The 21,133-nt window shown below is 36.7% G+C and overlaps 1 protein-coding gene across 1 annotated transcript in view; it reads left to right on the top strand.

Annotated features, from left to right (window-relative positions):
- The window catches only part of LOC129766963 (uncharacterized), an 88,016-nt gene that overhangs the window by 16,837 nt on the left and 50,046 nt on the right, over window positions 1-21,133 (top strand). Inside the window, 2 exon segments of the mRNA XM_055767560.1 lie at window positions 17,218-17,554; window positions 17,625-17,889. Coding sequence (XP_055623535.1) covers window positions 17,218-17,554; window positions 17,625-17,889 — 602 coding nt within the window.

The following is a 21,133-nucleotide window of genomic DNA, read 5'->3' as shown; positions in this document are numbered from 1 at the left end:
CATCATCCAATGGATACGTGACAATATTTGACAGCAATCAGTCGATTGGTTCGTGAGTTACAGCATTGAGAGTGAAGCAACTTTTGTTATCGTGGAAAAAATGGAAAAATCACAAATCAATGAAAACGATGGCAAAATTGCATGACTTGGGCTTCGAATTGCTTCCGCATCCGCCGTATTCTCCAGATCTGGCTCCTAGCGACTATTTTCTGTTTGCAGACCCGATGAAAATGCTCGCTGGCAAGAAATCTAAGACCGATGACGAGGTGATTACCGAAACTTAGGCCTATATAAAAATGGTAAAAAAGTTGAAAGACCGCTATAATCGCTGTATCGCCCTCGAAGGCAATTATTTTTAATAATAAAATTTATTTTGTAAAAACAATAGTTTTACTGTGTTACCTTCTAAACTTTTCAGCCGAACTGCTACTACACCGATTTCGATGATTGATATATCGAATTATAGGCAATAAACCAACATTGTACGCAATATGCAAAAATATTACATTTGCAAAAAAAATGGATTTTGTTTTCATAATTATTGATTGTATTTGTTTTTTTTTTATAGTTTACACGATTTCGGTACCAAGAGCGCTATATTTTTTTATGAAACCTGAGGTTTTTTTACGTAACATATTCGAAAATCAGATAGGTGTTTTTTTTTTCCTTTTTTGAGTTATGATTTTTCAAAGTTGAAATGTTTTGGTTGCAATAGTTTCATGAACAAATAATAGGAACATGGGAAATATATTTTTTTGGAAGTGTAATATCAAAAATAGCTTATCGGCCTCAATTTGATATGTCGATCATTTGAATATAATTCTCATATAATTACTATTCTCTGTTCACTAAACGTAGAGAAGCAATCTTGTTTCTTCATAGTGTAATTGTTTGAACTTCTGCCAAAGTATTTGAAACATCAAGTTTTTTTTTTATTCAAATCGTTTATTTTTACAGGCTCAGTTACATAGGTTTAAAGGAGCCGAACTCCTTACTGTATTGTTACTAGTATATATATATATATATTTCCTTAATTCTAATGTTAATAATATAGGAAACCGATTACTCGCGGTCGACTCGAGTTTAGAAGGGTGACATATTTTCTTCAGGAAAAGGAGGGGATATGAGGATATGAAACATCAAGTTGATAATGATAATAATCAGATTAGTAATAAAATGGAAAAAAATATCGGTTCTCATCAAATTCGAAATCAAATCTTTCAACGTACTGAACATTCACTCATACTGTACCATAAGTAGAAAGATTTCAAACCTCAACAAATTTTCTTATTTTTATGCCAATAACATAAATTAACAACACATGTTTATGGAAGGTTATCAATGATAATAATAGTTCTACAGACTAAATGGTATGCAACCGGTGATTTAATTATTCAAAAACAGCTGCTCTATGAAAATTTTACTGCAAATTTAGCTGTTCAATTGATTTTCTAGATTTTTGGTAGAATATTTAACCCAAGTTCAATAAATCATATCGATGACATCTTTCAAACTCAATCCATGTTTCACTCATTATTTTCTAATCGAATACGACTATTCTAAAAATTTTATTCTAGGGTAAATGATTTTGGTTTGTCCAGTCGAAAATATGATCATGGTTTGCCCACTTTTTTGAATGCTCTAATTCAGCGCTCCTGTGTCAATAAGGCCTTCGAATGTTTCGAAACATATAAATGAAATTGCCTTTTACATGATTTATAGTAGTTTGGTAGTATATTTTTACGAAATCACATGTTTTAAAGGATTATAAAATACACCTTCTATTTGTGTCAATGCGCCCCTCATTCGAGCTAACTTTTAATCGATCACCAGATGATTATTTGGCATGTATTCAGACCTTTTCTGGATTACAACACTTATAAATATTGTAAACATCATGTTTGCTCACCATTTGTATCGGATTTACATAGCTAAACCATTAAATTAACGCATTTTGATGAACTCAATTCTGATCATGAGTTGTCCAATTCAATAATGTTGTTTTGTCCACATGATTTCTATGGCAACCGCTTGGCGCGCTGCAGTTTGTTTATGTTTGTTTATGGTGTGCTTCGCGCATAGCAGAAGTATGGTTTTCTGTGTTGATTGTGTTGAGGTGAACACTTCTAAAATGCCCAAGAAAAGGCAATATTCTGAAGAAAGCCTAAATTATGAATGAATCAATATGATGACAGTAAACTCAAGCAATGATAAATGCAACATCTAATTGTGAATTCGAATGTTTTCATTCAAAAATGGAGATTTCTAAAACCAGACAAACCATGATCATTTTTTTGGGCAAACCATGATCAGAGGTGGTCAAACCATGATCATAATTCTTCTTTAAGGAAAATCGTTAAAAAACATAAAAATTTTAATAATTTCAACACCTTATGGTAGTATTAGCAACTAGAGACTTGGGGCTTTTCAACAAACCCAAACTCGTATCGATTATGTGTGATTTTCATGAAGAAAAATCGATTTGCATTCACTAGTTGCGTAAAAACACCCCAAATTGGACAAACCAAGATCATTTACCCTATTTGAATTTCGGGTTAATTAAACTAATAGTCATGCTTTCGACGGAGACGTTTAGACTATTATCGGGGATGTCAGTACTAATACTACAGACAAAGCAACCTGGTATTTACGTCAAGCTGTGCGAACAAATTTTCATTGCTGCGATTGGTTGTTCGCATAAATTGACGTAAGCATTATATATGGTTTAATTTATAAAATTTTCTGGGTCACCGATAATACTGTTCAACTGGACAGATTATTTCGTTGGAAATGAGGATGAATATGGTTTTAGGTCAAAATACAAAAAAAACATGCTTTTTTTCGTAACAAACACCACGAACAACTATTTTCAAGAGTATTTAATGTACACGCATATTGTTGGATTTTCGGTTATCTTTCACTGTTGCTTCAATATCTTGTCTCGTTCTGTGCCTTTCGAATTCAGAGCGCTTCCAACAATTCTTCACACGTTTTTTTTCACATAGTTTGCTTATTTTTCATGACGTCTTCGACACCGTTCTTCTGTTTGCCTCATCACAAAATTTTGGCATCACAGATAAAATTTGTTTTGAATGTCATATAGGCTTTCAAACTCATCAAAAATCCTAAATCATATAAATCCTCATAATAACATGTGCGCATATTTGATAAAAGAAGTTTGTATAACTTCGTTTATCAGCATAGTTCGACGCTATGAGGAAAATGAAGACATCTACCATACCTGGACATGGAGTTCCTTCAATTGTTCTAATAAAATGTTCTACGGCGATCTGCGGGCCGTTGAGATCAATCTACAACAGGTCGCTTTCGCAAGCAGAGTTTCCACACAGCTGGAAAAATCCATTATGTTTCCGGCGTTCAAGAAGGGCAACAAGAGTGATATAATGGACCATCGCGGCGTGACATCACTATGTATGGGATCAAATTATTTGAAATTCTGATAAGCAATGAGATGTTTCGAGTTGCAAAATCATATATTTCCCGAGGCCAACATGGATTCTTCCCTGGAAGGAAGCTACGAGCTTGACACAATTTACCTCGTTGTACTTGAAAATTAATGGAACAGAGAAGGCAACCAATCTCAAATCTATACTTGACAAATTGGACTATAAAATTCTTCTGGCCAAACTAGACCGCCTCAGAGTGGCCATGAACCTCGTCAAATTGATGGAATCATATTTGAAAAACAATCATCTTAACGTTAAGGGATTACCGAATCCGAACCGTTTTCTAACCATTCAGGTGCGGCACAAAATAACAACCTTTTTTGCAATAGGTGATATTTGTAGAAAAATTAAAAAAAAAACCTAGATTACGAAAATCAGCTCGTTTTTTGCCATAACTTTATTTTTCCGCGATTTCTGAGGCACTGAAACATATTTTTTGAACGACCCTCGTATTTCAGTTTAGTTCGGTCCTCATTGGAAAATGCGGTTGTAGTATGGAGTTTCCCAGGGTTGGGATCGAAAGGATTGGGAGAAGTTTCTGAGGTATGCATTGAGATTCTTGGCTTGGCAAAATCCAAACAAACTCCCATCATATGAATCCGATGCCATCTTCTAGGGATGGATTCACTGGAGAAGAGACGGAACATCATTGGTCTTCTATGTGAGATAGATGCCCTTCAGATCAAATTAACATTAACTTTGTACCACGACCACCCAGACAGCAGAGTTTCATTAGCCTCCTACGAACAGATTACGTACATCATTACCAGGAAGGGATCGAATATATTTTTAAGGAAACTCACCGATCGTAAATGTAAGATCTTCTTGTAGGCATGAAAACATGTTCTGCCAACATCTGGAGACCTCCCTGTGCTTTCAAGTCTTCGGTTGCTAGTTTTGCGTAAATTATTTTCCTTATGCTGAGGAAAAAGAAATCAATATCTAGTTTCATGTTGCATGCATGACTGTATTCATGTAATAATTTTCTCTACCAATCTACCAACTCACATTATTCTCATATTGTTATAGGAATTCCAATCGACTGATGTATCTGCCATCAGTAAATCACGCATCACAATTTGAAAAGACGGTTTGCCATGTTATTATCGAGTTTCCTCTGTAATTACAAACCAAAACAATAATCACGCGTGAGAGAAGTAGGGGTGTGCGCCGTGCACCTAACTTATTTTCTATGATAGCTTTTCAAGAATATGTTCCTGATACACGGCGAAGTTCATTATGACTCCATGGTCGAAAACATACCAATTTATGCAGCAAGAATTTGGAAATTGGCGAATGATAGTTCATCGACAGAGTCTTTGTTGTGTTGTCATGTTCACTGAGGCATTCCAATTTTAGCCAATAAACAACTTCCCAAGAAGTGAAAGAAACTTTCTAACCACACCTTTCATCTAAAGTGTGTGTCACATCAAATTGCATCACGGAAAAAACGCTGTAGAAATTTAATTTTTAGGAATTATATCTTCAGCTTTCGCTTATAATCAGATAAGAGTGTATAGATCACGTTGGCCATGCTTCACTGTCAATTTTTCGTAAATTTGGAAAAATGTCGTCGAACGAAAAAGTGCGTCGTGAATTAATCCTGTGCACTCATTTCGAGAATCCGGAGTTGTCACATCGGGACATCGGTAAGATGCTGAGAATCGTCCAATCCACGGTCAGCAGAGTACTAAAACGATACTTCTAGAACCTAACCATCGACCGGAAGGTGAAGAACGGCAAAAATGGATGCTCCGTCAGTGAAAAAGATCACAAGCGCGTAGTTAAGCAGTTTAGACGTGATCCGAGAAGTTCGGTCCGGGATGTCGCCAATAAGCTGAATTTGTCAAGTTCGTTCGTCCAGCAGTCCAAGCAGCGGTAGGGCCTGCGTACATACAAGGTTCAGAAGGCTCCTAACCGCGACGAAAGGCAAAACATGTTGGGGAAGACGCGAGCTCGGAAGCTGTACACCGAAATGCTGACGAAGACGCATTGCCTGGTAATGGACGACGAAACCTACGTCAAAGCGGACTTTCGTCAGCTGCCGGGCCTGTTTGTCTTCTCCGCAGAGGACAAATTCAGCGTTCCGGAGGAAATTCGCAAGCAGAAACTATCCAAGTTTGCCAAAAAGTACATGGTGTGGCAAGCGATCTGCTCTTGCGGAAAGCGGAGCGCCCCCTTCGTGATGACCGGCACGGTAAACTGGCAGGTTTACCTTAAGGAGTGCCTACAGAAGCGCTTACTACCACTATTGAAGCAGCACGAGGGCCCGACCATCTTCTGGCCGGATCTCGTTTCGTGCCACTATTCAAAGGACGTGTTGGAGTGGTACGAAGCCAACGGGGTCACCTTCATGCCAAAGGAAATGAACCCGCCCAACGCGCCGGAGCTTCGCCCAATAGAGAAATATTGGGCGATTATGAAGCAGGCCCTCCGGAAGAACCCAAAAGTTGTCAAATCGGAGGCGGACTTCAATAGAAAAAGGATTTCTGTTCAAAAAAAACTACAACCTGACGTTGTACAGAACCTTATGGACAGGGTAAAGAGGAAGGTGCGAGCCTACGGGTTTGGGCTCGAAGTATGAATAAAAAGAAAATGCCAAAAGTTGTTTAATAGTTTTTATTTTACTGTCTAAAATTTTCAAAAGGATCGGTCTACTGGGCGAATTTCTACAGCGTTTTTTCCGTGATGCAATTTGATGTGACACACCCTTTATTCTTGAGCAAAAAAAATGTTCGCTAAACCGCTTCCGTTTAGCAGTTATTGATGTGGAATGCTTAGAAATTAACCTCATATTAAAAAGCAATAAATAACGAAACGAACATAGCAAAAACAACACCTCTCACACCTTGTATGTCATTATCTCCATTAACAACTCGATTAAGTCATTCTGTTGAGAGAAAAAAGTCACAGTATAAATAAGTGTTCCGTTCAGCTTCCTCACACTGATAGTGCCTCGAGGCATGAGAGCAATAAAATTAAACATCAGCCAACATTTTTACGACCGTTTTACGATGATAATTTTGGAATCGCTTTTTGGGACAACCTGTTCAACCGACATGATTGGTATGCTAGCGTAATTCGGTATTGCTTTCCGTATCCAGATACAAGAACGAGAATGAGATATTGTACAATATGTTCTTCAACATGATCTAAATATACATAAAAATGCAGGCTTACAAACAACGAAACATACGACGAAAGTATACAATGGCAATGTGGTAGCTGGAAAATCAAAATCAAAATAATAAAATCGACATGTTTCGCGTGTTCCGAAGTAGTTGAAGCTACCATAGTCTCACTTCATTTCGCATCTCATACGGAGCATCTGCGTGGATAATGCGGTAATAATCCCTCACGAGCTGCGGTCCAAGTTCATTATCACCTGTTTAGCACAAAGCTGACGAACAGTCGGGCAGTCAGTGGTGATTCAACACGGTTCTGATTGACTGATTGGCAGTGGCTCTGCACACTCGGAGATGATCTGCAACGCTTAGCGGCACGATTCTCGGCAAGCTTAATTGCCATTTTATTTGATGCCGTGACACTTTGAAACAACCTGGGCTTGGTTTTTTTTGTTAATCACAATCTTAGCGTGTGCTCCGAGGGTTAACTCTCAGGTTCAAAAACGCTGCAACTCTATTACTGCAAACCAATGGAAGATATAGTTCTTGGAAGAAGCTCAAATGATGATATTACCTGGAAATAATGGCATCTCAATTGAGCGTCGGATTTGGTGTGTAATATAAATAACCTGTTAAGCTACGAATGATTATTGGGAAACGGAACCGAGATTTCATCGTTTTACATTAAAATTAAAAATCGATGTTAGTAGATCAAATGTACATCAAAGCCCAATACTCGAAGTATATGTATCATGTGCTTTTTTTTTTAAACCACTATCATTCCTACAAGAACTTCGTCGTCTCAACGTAGTACAAATTATTTTTTTATCGTCTAGATTGATTGTCTAGATTGTCAGTGTAGAACATTGCCCCACAAAAAATCAGCTGTGTGAAATCGTGGCATTGAGTACCGTCTTGTTGAAACCATAGTTCTTTCATATTAAGGGTACTTAATTTTGGTACAAAAAGCGGTTACCGCATTAACTGTTGCGTTCTGACCGGCATCATTTTCAAAGGAAAATCGAATCAATGATTCCGGCCGAGAAAGCGCATCAGGCGTCGTCACGCACTGTACGACGCCACTAACGATGCGTGTTATGCTGTACAATAAAGGTGGAGCGCAAATGATCTATGATTGCTCGAAATAATTGCTCTGATGGACGATTATGGAGCATACATAGGTAAAGTGACTCGCCGTTATTGCGTTTTTGCGACATCAACCTAAAATTGATGCCTAACATTCCGGATTGTGATATTCAGGGCGAATTCGGTGGATTCTAGACATCAAATGCTTCAAAACTCTGAGAAAATATTCTCCAGTAACCGTTTCGCTGGTTTGAACAAGCTTCAATCTACATATAGACAATTGTTTGATATAGTTTGAGTCCTGAAACTTATTATAAAGTTTATAATTGGAATACCTCAAATACTGAATAAGCTGAAAATCTGTTTTTTTAAATAAATAAAGCCCATATTGTCTCCAACAACTTGTAGTGATTTGATCCTGGGCAAATGAAGAATGATTTTTTATGGTATTTTCAAGTTTTATTATTTATATTTTTACGAATATTTCTAACTCATAAACTATAATACCTACAAAATTTTCGTCAAAGGATGAAATGTAAAAAATTGTTTCAATCTATCTATCTGCCATACAAATGAAACACGAATTTCTGCATAACTCGAAAACTAATCAAGCACAATTTGGGATTTACCCCGTCCGGGATATCTTAGGTAGCCGTGATCCTGATCTTCTGCTTCTTCTATACCTGTTCCTCAGAAACGCCGATGTCAACGTTTAATGATGTTTCCTTCGTTGTGTCCCCGTTTCATATCCCTCCTATCCGATCGATAAACTTTTACTTAGTCGCGGCAATACATACACACACTCTTTACAGATACACGGACCAAAGATTGTGCAGTCCACTGATCATTCAACAAGAGCCAAAGGTTGTACCGCTCATGACAACTCTACACGAACTGATGATTGCGCCGGCTAGTGACCATTCTATCCTGGATTCCTCGAGTCGAGAAAGACGCACCACGCTAGATATGAGGTACAGACTAGGGGGGCGTTGCTGATTAAGGGTCAGCTGCATCCCAATAGGAAGTATCCCGTGTCGGGCACACGTACAGAGCATTGAAGACAGCAACATCCGAATTACGAAAACACTTGTAATACTGACCTCGAGCCAACCGCGAGTAATCGGTTACATATTACTAACATAGATAATAAGAAAAATTGTATTGAACTCCCGGCCCCGTGAGGCTAACGCCATATGAGCCTTTATAAAAATATATATTTTGGAAAAAAAAAAAATTTGGGATTTAGAGGGTTCTTGGGTTTGAGAAATGTTTTTATAATGGTATAACACCCCTCCCTTCTCTGGAATGGAGAGGGGGTCTCATACAAATATTACACATATTTCAACCAAAAATATTCCACCCAAACATGACAATTGAAAATTTTCGGAAAACTCTGAAGGAAATAGGGAAAATCCGAAAAATTATATTTCCATATGTTCTACAATTACATAGTGACAAGTGCTTTTAGTCCATTTGATGTTTGCGCTAGCGATATTGAGCTTTGTTCGAAACTGGAAATGGATTTTAATGTGATGAAACGCACTCCTATATCTTCTTCTATCTATACCAAAAAAGGATCGCCGGATGTGTTGATAAGAGCAGAACTCGAGGAAGGAACTTTTCGATTTAGGGCTGTCTTTATTCTATCATATTTTCTGTATAAAACATTTATTCCATGTAACGGAGAAACATGTTATTTGCAAGTGGTTGAAAAATCTTGAACGAGAATTGTGTCTGAAAATGATCTGATATTATAATGATGAGTTTTGTTAAAAATACTAGGAATTTTAAAGTATAATGTGAATTCAACGGGGATGAATAAAAGATCAATCAATGAACAGTTCTGCGATTGGACCCATGAACTTGCTCATAGTAAGAAACCGTGAATGTTTGAAGGTTGATAACAAAAAACAACTTTTGGGCGGGACGAAGTTTGCCGGGTCAGCTAGTTCATAAATGAATACCAACATTTTTTAAACTTGCATTTAGAAAAAAAAATTTAAAAACTGGAATTAATTTTTCTCAAAAAACTTTTTTAAGATCTCAAAATTGAAATTATATGTAAAATTCTTACAATTTCCAACAAGTCGAGTTTTGATTGGGAAAAAAATTTTCTTTCAGCAATTTTTTCATTTTTTCTTCCCAATCCCAATTTCGTTTAAAGCCAAGGTAGCGCTACAGTGTATTTAACAAAGTCTTAGATCTTATTCAATTATGAACTTTTGTCGAAGTCGTCGACTTTCAATCTTTTGTACTTTCTGGAATATATGGCATTTTTGTGTGGAGACCCGTGAAAAAAAAATGTTTTACTCCTAAAATATGTCAGTCGCGATAATCTATACACAATAATGTTACGACTTAAACATTCATAGTAATTTTTCAAAGAAAACATGAAAAAGTTGCTGTTAGGAAAACTTCTTCCACGTAGCAGTGCCTTTCTTCCGATGTATTAATGACTTGTTGGGAATTGTATGGGCAATTCATACATTTTTTCAGAATTTTTAAAAACATTTTTTCAAAAAAAATGAATTTCAGTTTTTTTTTTAATTTTTTTCCATAGTTTCGTTTTCGAAATTGTTCGAAATGTTTTAATGAAAAAATAAACTATTTCCTACATTTCATTTTTTAACCCTGATTTTTTTCGAAATTTTAAGTTTCTTTAAACTTTTTTTTTCGAAAAATCCCAACTCAAAAACAATAAGACTACAAAATATTGGTTAAAGAATGAAATGTAGCAAATTATTGAGGTCCTCATTCAAAAATATCAAACAAATTTAAAAAAAAAGAAGCGAATCATCAAAACAAAATTATTTTGAAAATTATATTTTTTTTCTCAATAATGTGTTTTAAAAAATCCACACAATTACCAACAAGTGGAGTGGAGTGGAGATGAGTTCGATCATTGGTTACACACGATTATCCCTAAGGTCTCGACGAGTGCATGGTTCAAGGGATTGAATGTAGGTCGTGATTTCATTCGCGTGATATCTCGGCTTATGTCCAATCACTACAACCTAAACGCGCATCTCTATCGCATTGGGCTCGCAGCAAACAATCTTTGTGATTGTGGCGATGGATATCACGACATCGAGCATGTTGTCTGGTCGTGTATCCGGTTCCATACTGCTCGCTCTCAGCTCTCTAGAGCACTGAGAGCAAACGGCAGACAATCGGATATCCCCGTCCGGGATATCTTAGGTAGCCGTGATCCTGATCTTCTGCTTCATCTATACCTGTTCCTCAGAAACGCCGATGTCAACGTTTAATGATGTTTCCTTCGTTGTGTCCCCGTTTTATATCCCTCCTATCCGATCGATAAACTTTTACTTAGTCGCGGCAATACATAAACACACTCTTTACAGATGCACGGGCCGAAGGTTGTGCAGTTCACTGATTATTCAACAAGAGCCAAAGGTTGTACCGCTCATGACAACTCTACACGAGCTGATGATTGCGCCGGCTAGTGACCATTCTATCCTGGATTCCTCGAGTCGAGAAAGACGCACCACGCTAGATATGAGGTACAGACTATGGGGGCGTTGCTGATTAAGGGTCAACTGCATCCCAATAGGAAGTATCCCGTGTCGGGCACACGTACAGAGCATTGGAGACAGCAACATCCGAATTACGAAAACACTTGTAATACTAACCTCGAGCCAACCGCGAGTAATCGGTTACATATTACTAACATAGATAATAAGAAAAATTGTCAAAGTATTGAACTCCCGGCCCCGTGAGGCTAACGCCATATGAGCCTTGATAAAAATATATATTTAGGAAAAAAACCCATACAGCGGAAAATAGTATCACTACAAAGAAAAAGTTTTCCTAACAACAACTTTTTAATGTTTTCTTTGAAGAATTACTATGAATATTTTTAAAGAAAACATGTTAAAGTTGTTGTTAGAAAAACTTTTTCCCTGTATCACTGCCCTTATACCGATGTATGAATGACTTGTTGGGAATTGTATGGACAATTCTTATAATTTTTGTTCAGAATTTTTAGATCGTAATCGTAACATATTAGTGCGTAGATTATCACGATTGACATATTCTGCAAACACAGACGCGAGAATTTATATACAATTATATACAATTATATACAATTGCTATAAAAGATAAAAAGTTAACGTCTTCGACAAAAGTTCATATTTAAATAAGATCTAAAACTTTGTCGAATACACTGTTACGCTATCTTGACTTTAAACAAAATTAAAAATAGTTGTAATTGTTTCAAAGATAATATGAAAGTTGTCATTAGAAAAACTTTTGCCCTATTTTCCGAAATAGGGAAAAAGTCGAAAATTGTAAGAACATGAAAAAAATGTTTTTGTGAAAAAATTACAGGAGGGTTGGATGTTTGAAGAATAACATCGTTAAACTCTTCCATAATGATTTGGTAGTCCTGAAAAGGGCCGTTTTGTTTGGTTGTTGGGTATTGTTTGTTCACTCCACCAGTGTTTACCGAGTGATGATGACAGAAGGATCGTAAACAGTCGTTGGATGGTGCGTATCAGATAAAAGATACCGATATAATTAAACCGCCCTCTGTGATCCCAGACGAGATGCCTCCTGTGTTATGTATGGATGAAACAAACCAAAAAAAAACTCACCAATGTAATATAAGATAATTACCAATACCGAACACAATTATCTATTTTTCTCATCAGTAAAACCATGTTACTTTAATATACAGAAAACATATTTGAAATGGAAAGGATAATTTTCTTTAATAATTTTTACTATCAACCAATTTAAGCTCTCGACCCGCTCTACAATTAGTTTTTTGATACCCAACTCATATCCTTCTTAATTTCACTGCAATATCGTTACAAACAATTCCCGGTGAAAATTCAACCAAAATCTTCAAACATTATGATTTTCAATTCACTGTGCTTATAATAGTCAGTTAAATTTCACCTTAACGTTGAAATATTACATTTTGTCCTGAAATAAGTCATATTTGAAACAGAAAAAAAAAATAACTGTAGATAATTGAGTCCAAATTGGTATATTATCGAATCATATATAATCGAGTCAGTATATAATCTAGTTTGTATATAATAGAGTCCGACCTGTATTATAGTTCGTGAGTTATTTTTTTTTTGTAAAAAACGCGCAATTTTTAAAACTGCCATAAAAAAATTATTTCTCATTTAATCAGGAATAAATCTCTACCAGTTGTTGTAGGAAATATGGGCTTTACTGTGGCAAAATTTCAAATTTAAAAAAATGTGGTTTTTGAGATATTTTATATTTAAATTTTTATCTCAATTTTTTCGGTCCAAAAAACAGTTTTTTCAGCGTGTAGGGTAAATTATGTTGGTTTGTCCAGTCGAAAATATGATCTTGATTTGTCCACTTTTTGAATGTTCTAGTTCAGCGCAACTGTGTCAAATCAGGTATTCAAATGTCTCAAAACATATAAATAAAATTATCTTTTTCATGATTTATAGTTAGGGGGTCTCCGTAGCCACGTTGGTTGCGCGTTCGCTTAGTAAGCGATCGATCTTGAGTTCAAAACTCAGGGCCCTCATTGGCCATCTTTGTGTTGTTACAGAATAACTACGTCCACGCAACAATCATCAGCGATGGAGATCGATCCACGGTCGAAATAAGATCGATTCATCCATACAACTGCACTGCTCTGCAAGAAACATCGGGCTGCTGTTCTATAAATAACTCAACAATGATCAATCAACTGTCTCCGCTGTCCGGTCTAACTGGATAATGGAAGAACAGAACGAAAACTCTTACGCCTATATGGCAACTGTGTAAATGTGTACCATATGCAATGGTATAGAAGGGAATACTCTAACGCCGAAAACATGGCAACTGTGTAATGTGCTAATTATAGATATGATAAACATGTGACATGTACACGATTGAAATTCGGCTCGGTTACAGCTAAAGCTAATGAGCCTAAAATAAACAAAAGGTTTAATGGATATTTATACGGATTCACAGATTTCAAAGCTATCCAAAGCATTTGAGCTAACTTTTAATCAATCACCAGATGATTATTTGGTACGTATTCAGGCCTTTATTGGACTCATAACACTTACAACACTTACAAATGGGCGGGGTTCGGCCAAAACGAACCAAGTGCCATTTTTTTCAAAATTGAGTTACTTACACCCTTAGATGCAGATAATAATGATATATCGACTGTAAAATGACCATGTCATTCAGACAATTGACAACAGCTCCAAAAGAAAAATTCAACCAAAGCGAACCATAAACCACAATATGGCATCGGACGATAGTGATCGTTTTCTCCGAAAAGGAAGATCCGAATCTTTAACAGATTTTTCTGTATCGGACCGCTCCTGGAATCAGATGTCGTCGGGATCTTGTAAGTAAGACAGCTGATCTGCATTTATCAAAACTGTTCAATCACAGCGAACCTAGTTCCTCAATCAATTTATTTTTATTCATCAAGATATTACTTTGTCAATAACAACAAAAGTGAATCAATGTATATACCATTCATGAAATTAGTTAATAGCAGTTTCAAAATACTAATATGTTGTGTAATGATATTATGTTAATAGTTAGCATGTACTTGGTTCGCTCGGGCTGCAGAGAGAACGAAGTTTTGCGCGTCGAGCAACAACATAATTTTGTTTCTTCATATTTCTAAAGGTTCTGAATAACAAATTGACGACGATGAGTGCCTACGACATGAAAGGGAGTATTATGTTTGACATTCTGTTTGTAACACGAGAACCCCGACCAAATATTGTAAACATCGTGCTTGTACACCATCTGTACCAGATTTCTATATCTGAATTATGTAATTAATGCATTTCGATGACCTCAAATCTGATTATGGTTTGACCAATTCACTGATGTTGGTTTGTCCACATAATAACTATGGCAACCGCTTGGTGCGCTACAGTTTGTTTGTTTTGTTTTGTTGTCCTTTGCGCGAAGCAGAAATAAAGTTTCTCTGTGTTGATTGCTATAGACCTTTAAAATGCCCAAGAAAAGGCAATGTTTTGAAGAAAGCCTAAATTATGAATGGATCAATATGATGACAGTAAACTCAAGCAATGAGAAATGCAACATCTACTTAACCCTCCTGTACTCGCGTGCAAAATCATAATACGTATACTCGCGCACGGTGTCACAGACCGAATCTTCTCTGTAATGTTGCCATTGTGTATTTTTCAGGCTTAATTGGCATTTATTTGAAGAAGACGGTATGATTAAATGAAAAAACTCAAAAAAACATGTTTTCTTTGTCTTTATTATGTTTTAATAGTCATCTAATTCAGCCTCCTCTAACCAGAGTAATTTTTGATACTCCAACACAAATACCGAAATTCGAATTTTTCACTGTTATTAATTAAAAGTAAGCAACTGAATATAATTCATGGAAGTATAAAGAGCTATAAAATAATACAAAAACGTATTAATCGATTGTGGTTGCATTGGAGTAAGAATCAGAACATAGCATAACTGTATGCTCGAAACAAACATATTTTCTACATTTCATGTTGCGTGTTTTTCGGGTCTTTTATCGAAGAGAAGAATGTATAACGACCTTTTAAATAATAACCAGATGATAAAGGTTCTGGAATATAAAGTTTGCATATTTCTATTATTCTTTGTCTCTGTATTCTTGGTAAACTAAGAATTAATGCCTTTTTTTAAGATGGGACATAAAAAGATGATATAAAAGGATTTCTAGAAACTTCCTTTTCTTTTACTTGTTTTCTTGTCGATATTGTTTGTTATAAAAAATATCCCCGAAACTATAACTGTTAAAAAATTCCATAAGCCACCGATTAGTTTATAGTTTACTGTTTACAATTCTTCCACAAGTGAAATTCTTTCGGAAGTGTTTATATGTATGATCATTATATTTAGCGAATAACTATACGAAGGTCAAACATTTATATTTTGCTTTTGAACGTATGAATCTAATGACGAATATATCGACGAATAGTTAATATACGGATCCGTTCAATCCAGTTACAAAAGGGACTGAAATCAAATAAGAATAGTCCGGTAATGATCTTATGTATTATATTCAATAAATATTCCACGCCACTAACATTAATTTATACATTTCATTCAACACTATTCTAGAGTATAAAAAAGGCACTTGTCCAAAAAAGTTACTCCTATACTCGCGTCGGTGTGTCAGACCGAAAATGTTAGAAAAGAGGCACACGTCCCCTTTGTACCAACGATGACGAACGACGAATAACGAAGCTAGAGAGAATCGCAAAGTCGTAGTGTTTATATTTTCTGAGAAATGAACGAATTATTGATTTCTCGGTCTGACAGACCAATGCGCGAGTATAGGAGTGTTAAAATTTCGATTTCTAAAACCGGACAAACCATGATCATTTTTCGGACAAAACCATGATCAGAGATGGACAAACCATGATCATAATTTCTCTTTGGAGAAAATCGTAAAAAAAACAAAAAAAAAACAAACAATTTGAACGCTATATTGTATTATTAGCAACTAGAGACTTAGAGCTTTTCAAAAAATATATGTTTGATTGAATGTGATCCTCATGAAGAAAAGTCGATTTACATTTACTAGTTGTGTGAAAACCCCCGAAATTGGACAAACCAACATCATTTACCCTACTTTTTTCAGGACCGTAAAACTATAATCTATAACTAAGACACCGTTTCGATCAAATAACTCGTGTTGGCGTTACAGCTTATTTTCTGAAATGATACCATTTTTGCATAAGCCCTTTTCAAAAATTATTCGTCATCGTAATCGAAAAACTAACACCGTAAAATGACAAATTGGCAAGGTTTCAGTGAAAACAAAAATATGAAATTAAAAAACTCTTCGAAAATTCGTGTTGATTGGTGGAATGTCTCACAATGTGTATGGTCTCTTTTATCTGCACTCGCAAATACAGAAAACGAGTTTACCGGAATTGTTTGCTGATTTTGATTTCATTTCTTCAATAGTCAATGTTTATGCGTAACGACACATAATCAATGCGTTCGTTATACGTCATTCGAAAAAAGAACTAGCTCTGACTGATATCCGGAAGGGATCCATTGCCCTGCGCGTGACCTGACCTCGAGAGCACCCTACGTCAAAGGTTGCGCAGTACCACACAAACGGTAACCGATGCTAGCCCAGAACATATAGGTACAAACTGCTCGATAGGTTTATTATCATACACATTTAATCTACCCTGCCGGGCCGCGGTTAGTAGCACACGCATGCATTTATTTGTTTTACTTGCCCCGATGTATGAAACGTCTAACGTCAGTAACCATCCGTTAGACGGTCTGTGTCTCGTTCAGCATACTCATTAACGCGAACGAATCGGTGTCTCCGATATTGCGTGGTTCCAATTTGAATTTCCCATAAATAAGCATGACACCGACGGGCGGCAACCCGCCGCTAAAATATGTGCTGGTCATCATCGGGTGGTACAATAAATCCCCTAGCTAATTTATTCACAGAAACCAACGGACTGACACTCTACACGACAGTTTATCTTTCATTGCATGACGGAAGTTTTTTTTTTCTCCCTTCGCGTTTCCAGAATAGACGTCAAGCAGATAATTCTGCTCTCGAGGCCAAAAAAGGGCAAAACAGTACAACAGCGATGTGACGAGCTATTCGGCAGCGTGGTGTTCATGAACCTCAAGAAGGATTATCCTGCGTTCATGGATCGCGTCAAGATTCTTGACGCTGATTTGCAGCACCCGGGACTGGGACTATCGGACGAATCGATCGATTACATCATCAACAACACCGAGATTGTGTTCCACGCGGCCTCTGACGTTCGGTTCGATCAAGCGCTGAAGAAGGCCATCGAAGTTAATGTCCGGGGTACTCGAGATCTGCTCAAGATCTGCGAGAAAATTATCAATCTGCAGGTAATAACCGTCGGCGAACCGACAAAGAACTTCTTCTAATAACATTATTTTTTATCACTGTACACGTCAGCTGTTTATCTACATCTCCACCGCGTACTCCAACTGTCCGAACGAGACAATTAAGGAGGAATTTTATCCGCCACCGTCCGATCCGGAGAAGATGATAAGGCTCGTGGAGGCGATGGATGACCACTTCGAGGAGCACATGAACAAGACCGTCAACGAGTTCATCCATCCCTGGCCCAACACGTACGTGTACACCAAGGCGCTGACGGAGGACATTGTGCGACAGTTTGGGGAGCTGCTGCCGATCGCCGTTGTGCGGCCCTCTATCAGTGAGTACTCGTTTGCAGGTTGTAAAAACAAATGGGAATTTGCATCAGCTGCGTCGAATTAAAAGTTAATGTTAATTGTAGTTAATATTGGTTGCATTCGAGAAACAACAAATTTCCTTATAAACGCAAGGAGAAAAACAATCGATTAATTTTTTTCTCTGCGCCCAGAGATCATTTAGAGCAAAATAATGTTCATTTAGAACAGGGGTTCTTAAAGTGGTCGATATCGACCCCTTGGGGTCGATATTGGTTTCTCAGGGGTCGACATGAACGAAAATTGATTTTGGGGGTCGACTATAACTTTCAAGATACAGTATAGGTTGTGTTACGTAGAAAGTAACAGATCGGCTGAAAAGTTCATAAGGCTGACGTCTAGATGGCGCCTCTTGCAAAAATCTACTTGACTATCACAAAGCACCATCTTTCAATGGATACGTGCCCAAATTTAACAGCAATTGGTCGATTGGTTCGTGAATTACATTGAGAGTGAAGCAACTTATTGTGAAAAAAAGAATTGCTTCCGCATGCACCGTATTATCCAGATCTGACACCCAGTGACTATTTTCTGTTCGCGGACCTGAAGAGAATGCTCGCTGGCAAGAAAATTAAGACCGATGATGAAGTGATTACCCATACTGAGGCCTATTTTGGAAAACCCGAAAGAGTACTATAAAAATGGTATCGAAAAGTTGCAAGATCGCTATAATCGTTTTATCGCCCTCGAAGGCAATTATGTTGAATAATAAAATCGAATTTAGCAAGAAAGAAATAGTTTTACTGTGTTACCTTATAGTTTTCAGCCGAACTGTTATGATTGTTGTATTTTTCAAAAACTTAACAAATAGATGAGCGCGCATAAGTTCGTATTAGATGAAAAATTTGGAAAGTGCATTTGGCATTTGCGTTCTGAAATTTGTTGGAACTTGAATACACTCATTTACTAATTTAATTCAAGAGATTACATTAGTAGAAATAGAGAGAAAGTAGGTTCATCTCATAACACTGATTTTGTTAAATTTGTTTTATCATTAACGTGCGATGTTTTTTTTTCAAAAATCTATTGCCTACTCCAGTATTTGAGAGTAATTTGTATTAACATATTTACAATTAAATTAATATTTATTTGATTTTAAATCTATTTATTTTGTTGAATTTTGATAGGAAAATGATGTCTTCCAGACTTCCAGATTTGTATGGAATCTTCCAGATTTTGGTAAAGCATCCAGATATTCAAACCGTCCTTTGTCTAGTCCAGGATTTCCGTATTTTGCACAGATTTTTCCAGATTTAAAATAAATTCTGCACATATTTGACTTTATTGAGTTGATTTGGTAAGTTTTATTGAAACAGTTATTCAAAATGTCATCACTGATTTTACCGAGGGGATTGAAAGGCCAGACTGAGCTAACTTTCCCAATGCACCGATAAGCATGCTGGTTTCTACAAAGTGTTTAGTAAAGACATTTAGTGTCTTGTAGGATTGAAGGATTTCTTGGAGCATGCTGCGACTGAGGAGCACAGAAGTTCTCGTTCTCGGAGATGGTCAACACGAGGTGCCCATTAGTCATTCGCGAAGCCATCCGTTCAGTTTGATTGCTGACGAATCAGCGGATCTATCGAAGAAATTGTCACTTAAGGTATCCGTAGACTGTTTGTCCGGAGGTCATATAATTGACACTTTTTAACAGATAAAATTGGTTTGAAATTTGTACAAACACCATTTTGAAACATCAGAAATACTTAAGGTAACCTAACCATGTACCGACAGGTTCGAAAAACAGAAAAACAGTTGGGTATTGAACTTCTGCCTTATGCTCTGCGTATGCGTGTAAGCATATTCCAGGTGAGGTTGAGCAAACCAATAGCTGTCTTATCTACAGTCCCTTGCGAACTAGTTAGTGTGATGAGATTCAGGAAATTCTTGATTCAATTGTCGCATCCATGCGCGATTAAATGGCAGTGGTCAGGGTTGCCAACTATAATTTTTTTAAATCAGGAGAAATGAAAATTAAAATCAGGATAAATCAGGATAGCTCATATTGGGTTGTCCGAAAAGTTAATGTCGATTTTTGGGACAACAAAAACATCATTTTCAATCAAAGCATTATAATTTAATTTCATATTCAAAGTTCTGTTTCACAATCTTGCGCTATCTATCACACACAGCTTAAATACTTTTGCATGGAAACCAGTATATTTATAACGAATGATGTAAAGAGTACAAAATCATGAAAAATCAGGATCATTTCCGAAAAACAGGATAAATTGAGTGTTCGTCAGGATATCAGGGAGCGTGCTAAAAAGTCTGGGAAATCCTGAAAAATAAGGAAGGTTGCCATCTCTGGCAGTGGTGCAAAGAGTGCTTGACAGACATGAACCACTTCAAATCTACTTTGGATTTGAGAAACATATTAATCGTGTTTAAAACTTGGTAGACTAATATTTATTTGACATTTTAGTCATACATAGTCAAAGTGATTAACAACATGAGCAAGCTTTTAAAGTGAGAGTCCTACCGATTCTTCATTCGAGCATTACACGACTTTTAAGCACGGTATTGGATATTTTTTTCACAAATGAGTTCATGCAAACGCTAAGTAATCTGAATAAAGTTGCGTTTGATCAATAAAATTACGAGAGCTTAGGATGTGTTGTAGTTGGGACAACGGCTGAACAACTCATTGGGGATGGAAAAATATCTGTTGATAGCCTAAACGAATTTAAGGCTAATGTAATGTATCAACTTCGATTTCAACTACTCGTTTATGATAAATCTAACCATGCTGGACTAGTCCAATGTCATCAGAAGAAAACACCAAATCATTTTACGCGCTTATTGAAAATTTTCCTTACCTAGTTCGCAGAGAAATCATTCAGCCAATTGATGCGAAATTCAGAGAGCTGCGCAATGTTGATTTTTCAGACTATTCTCCAGATGAACCAATGTGGTAATATTTTGGGGTAAAGTTCTAGCCACAACTATCCGTGGTGGTGAAATGGCATACCCACAATTAAGAAAAGTTATCCAAAAAATTTTCTGACCACCGAAGAAAGTAGTTTGGTGCACATGTCTACAACCATCAAGTTTAAGTATAATGCGTATAATTTGAATTGATTGATTGTGTTGAATTATAGAGACTTTAAACTTTTGCAGTTCTAGTCCTGAGAAGGGCCCTTGTGGACGAACTCATTCCAAACTCCTTCTTCACCTGCCTCGAGAAAGACACTTCATTGGCATTGCTCG

Source organism: Toxorhynchites rutilus, chromosome 2 (genome assembly GCF_029784135.1).
Source record: "Toxorhynchites rutilus septentrionalis strain SRP chromosome 2, ASM2978413v1, whole genome shotgun sequence".
Lineage (NCBI taxonomy): Eukaryota > Metazoa > Arthropoda > Insecta > Diptera > Culicidae > Toxorhynchites > Toxorhynchites rutilus.
This window is presented reverse-complemented; position numbering and strand designations above follow the sequence as displayed.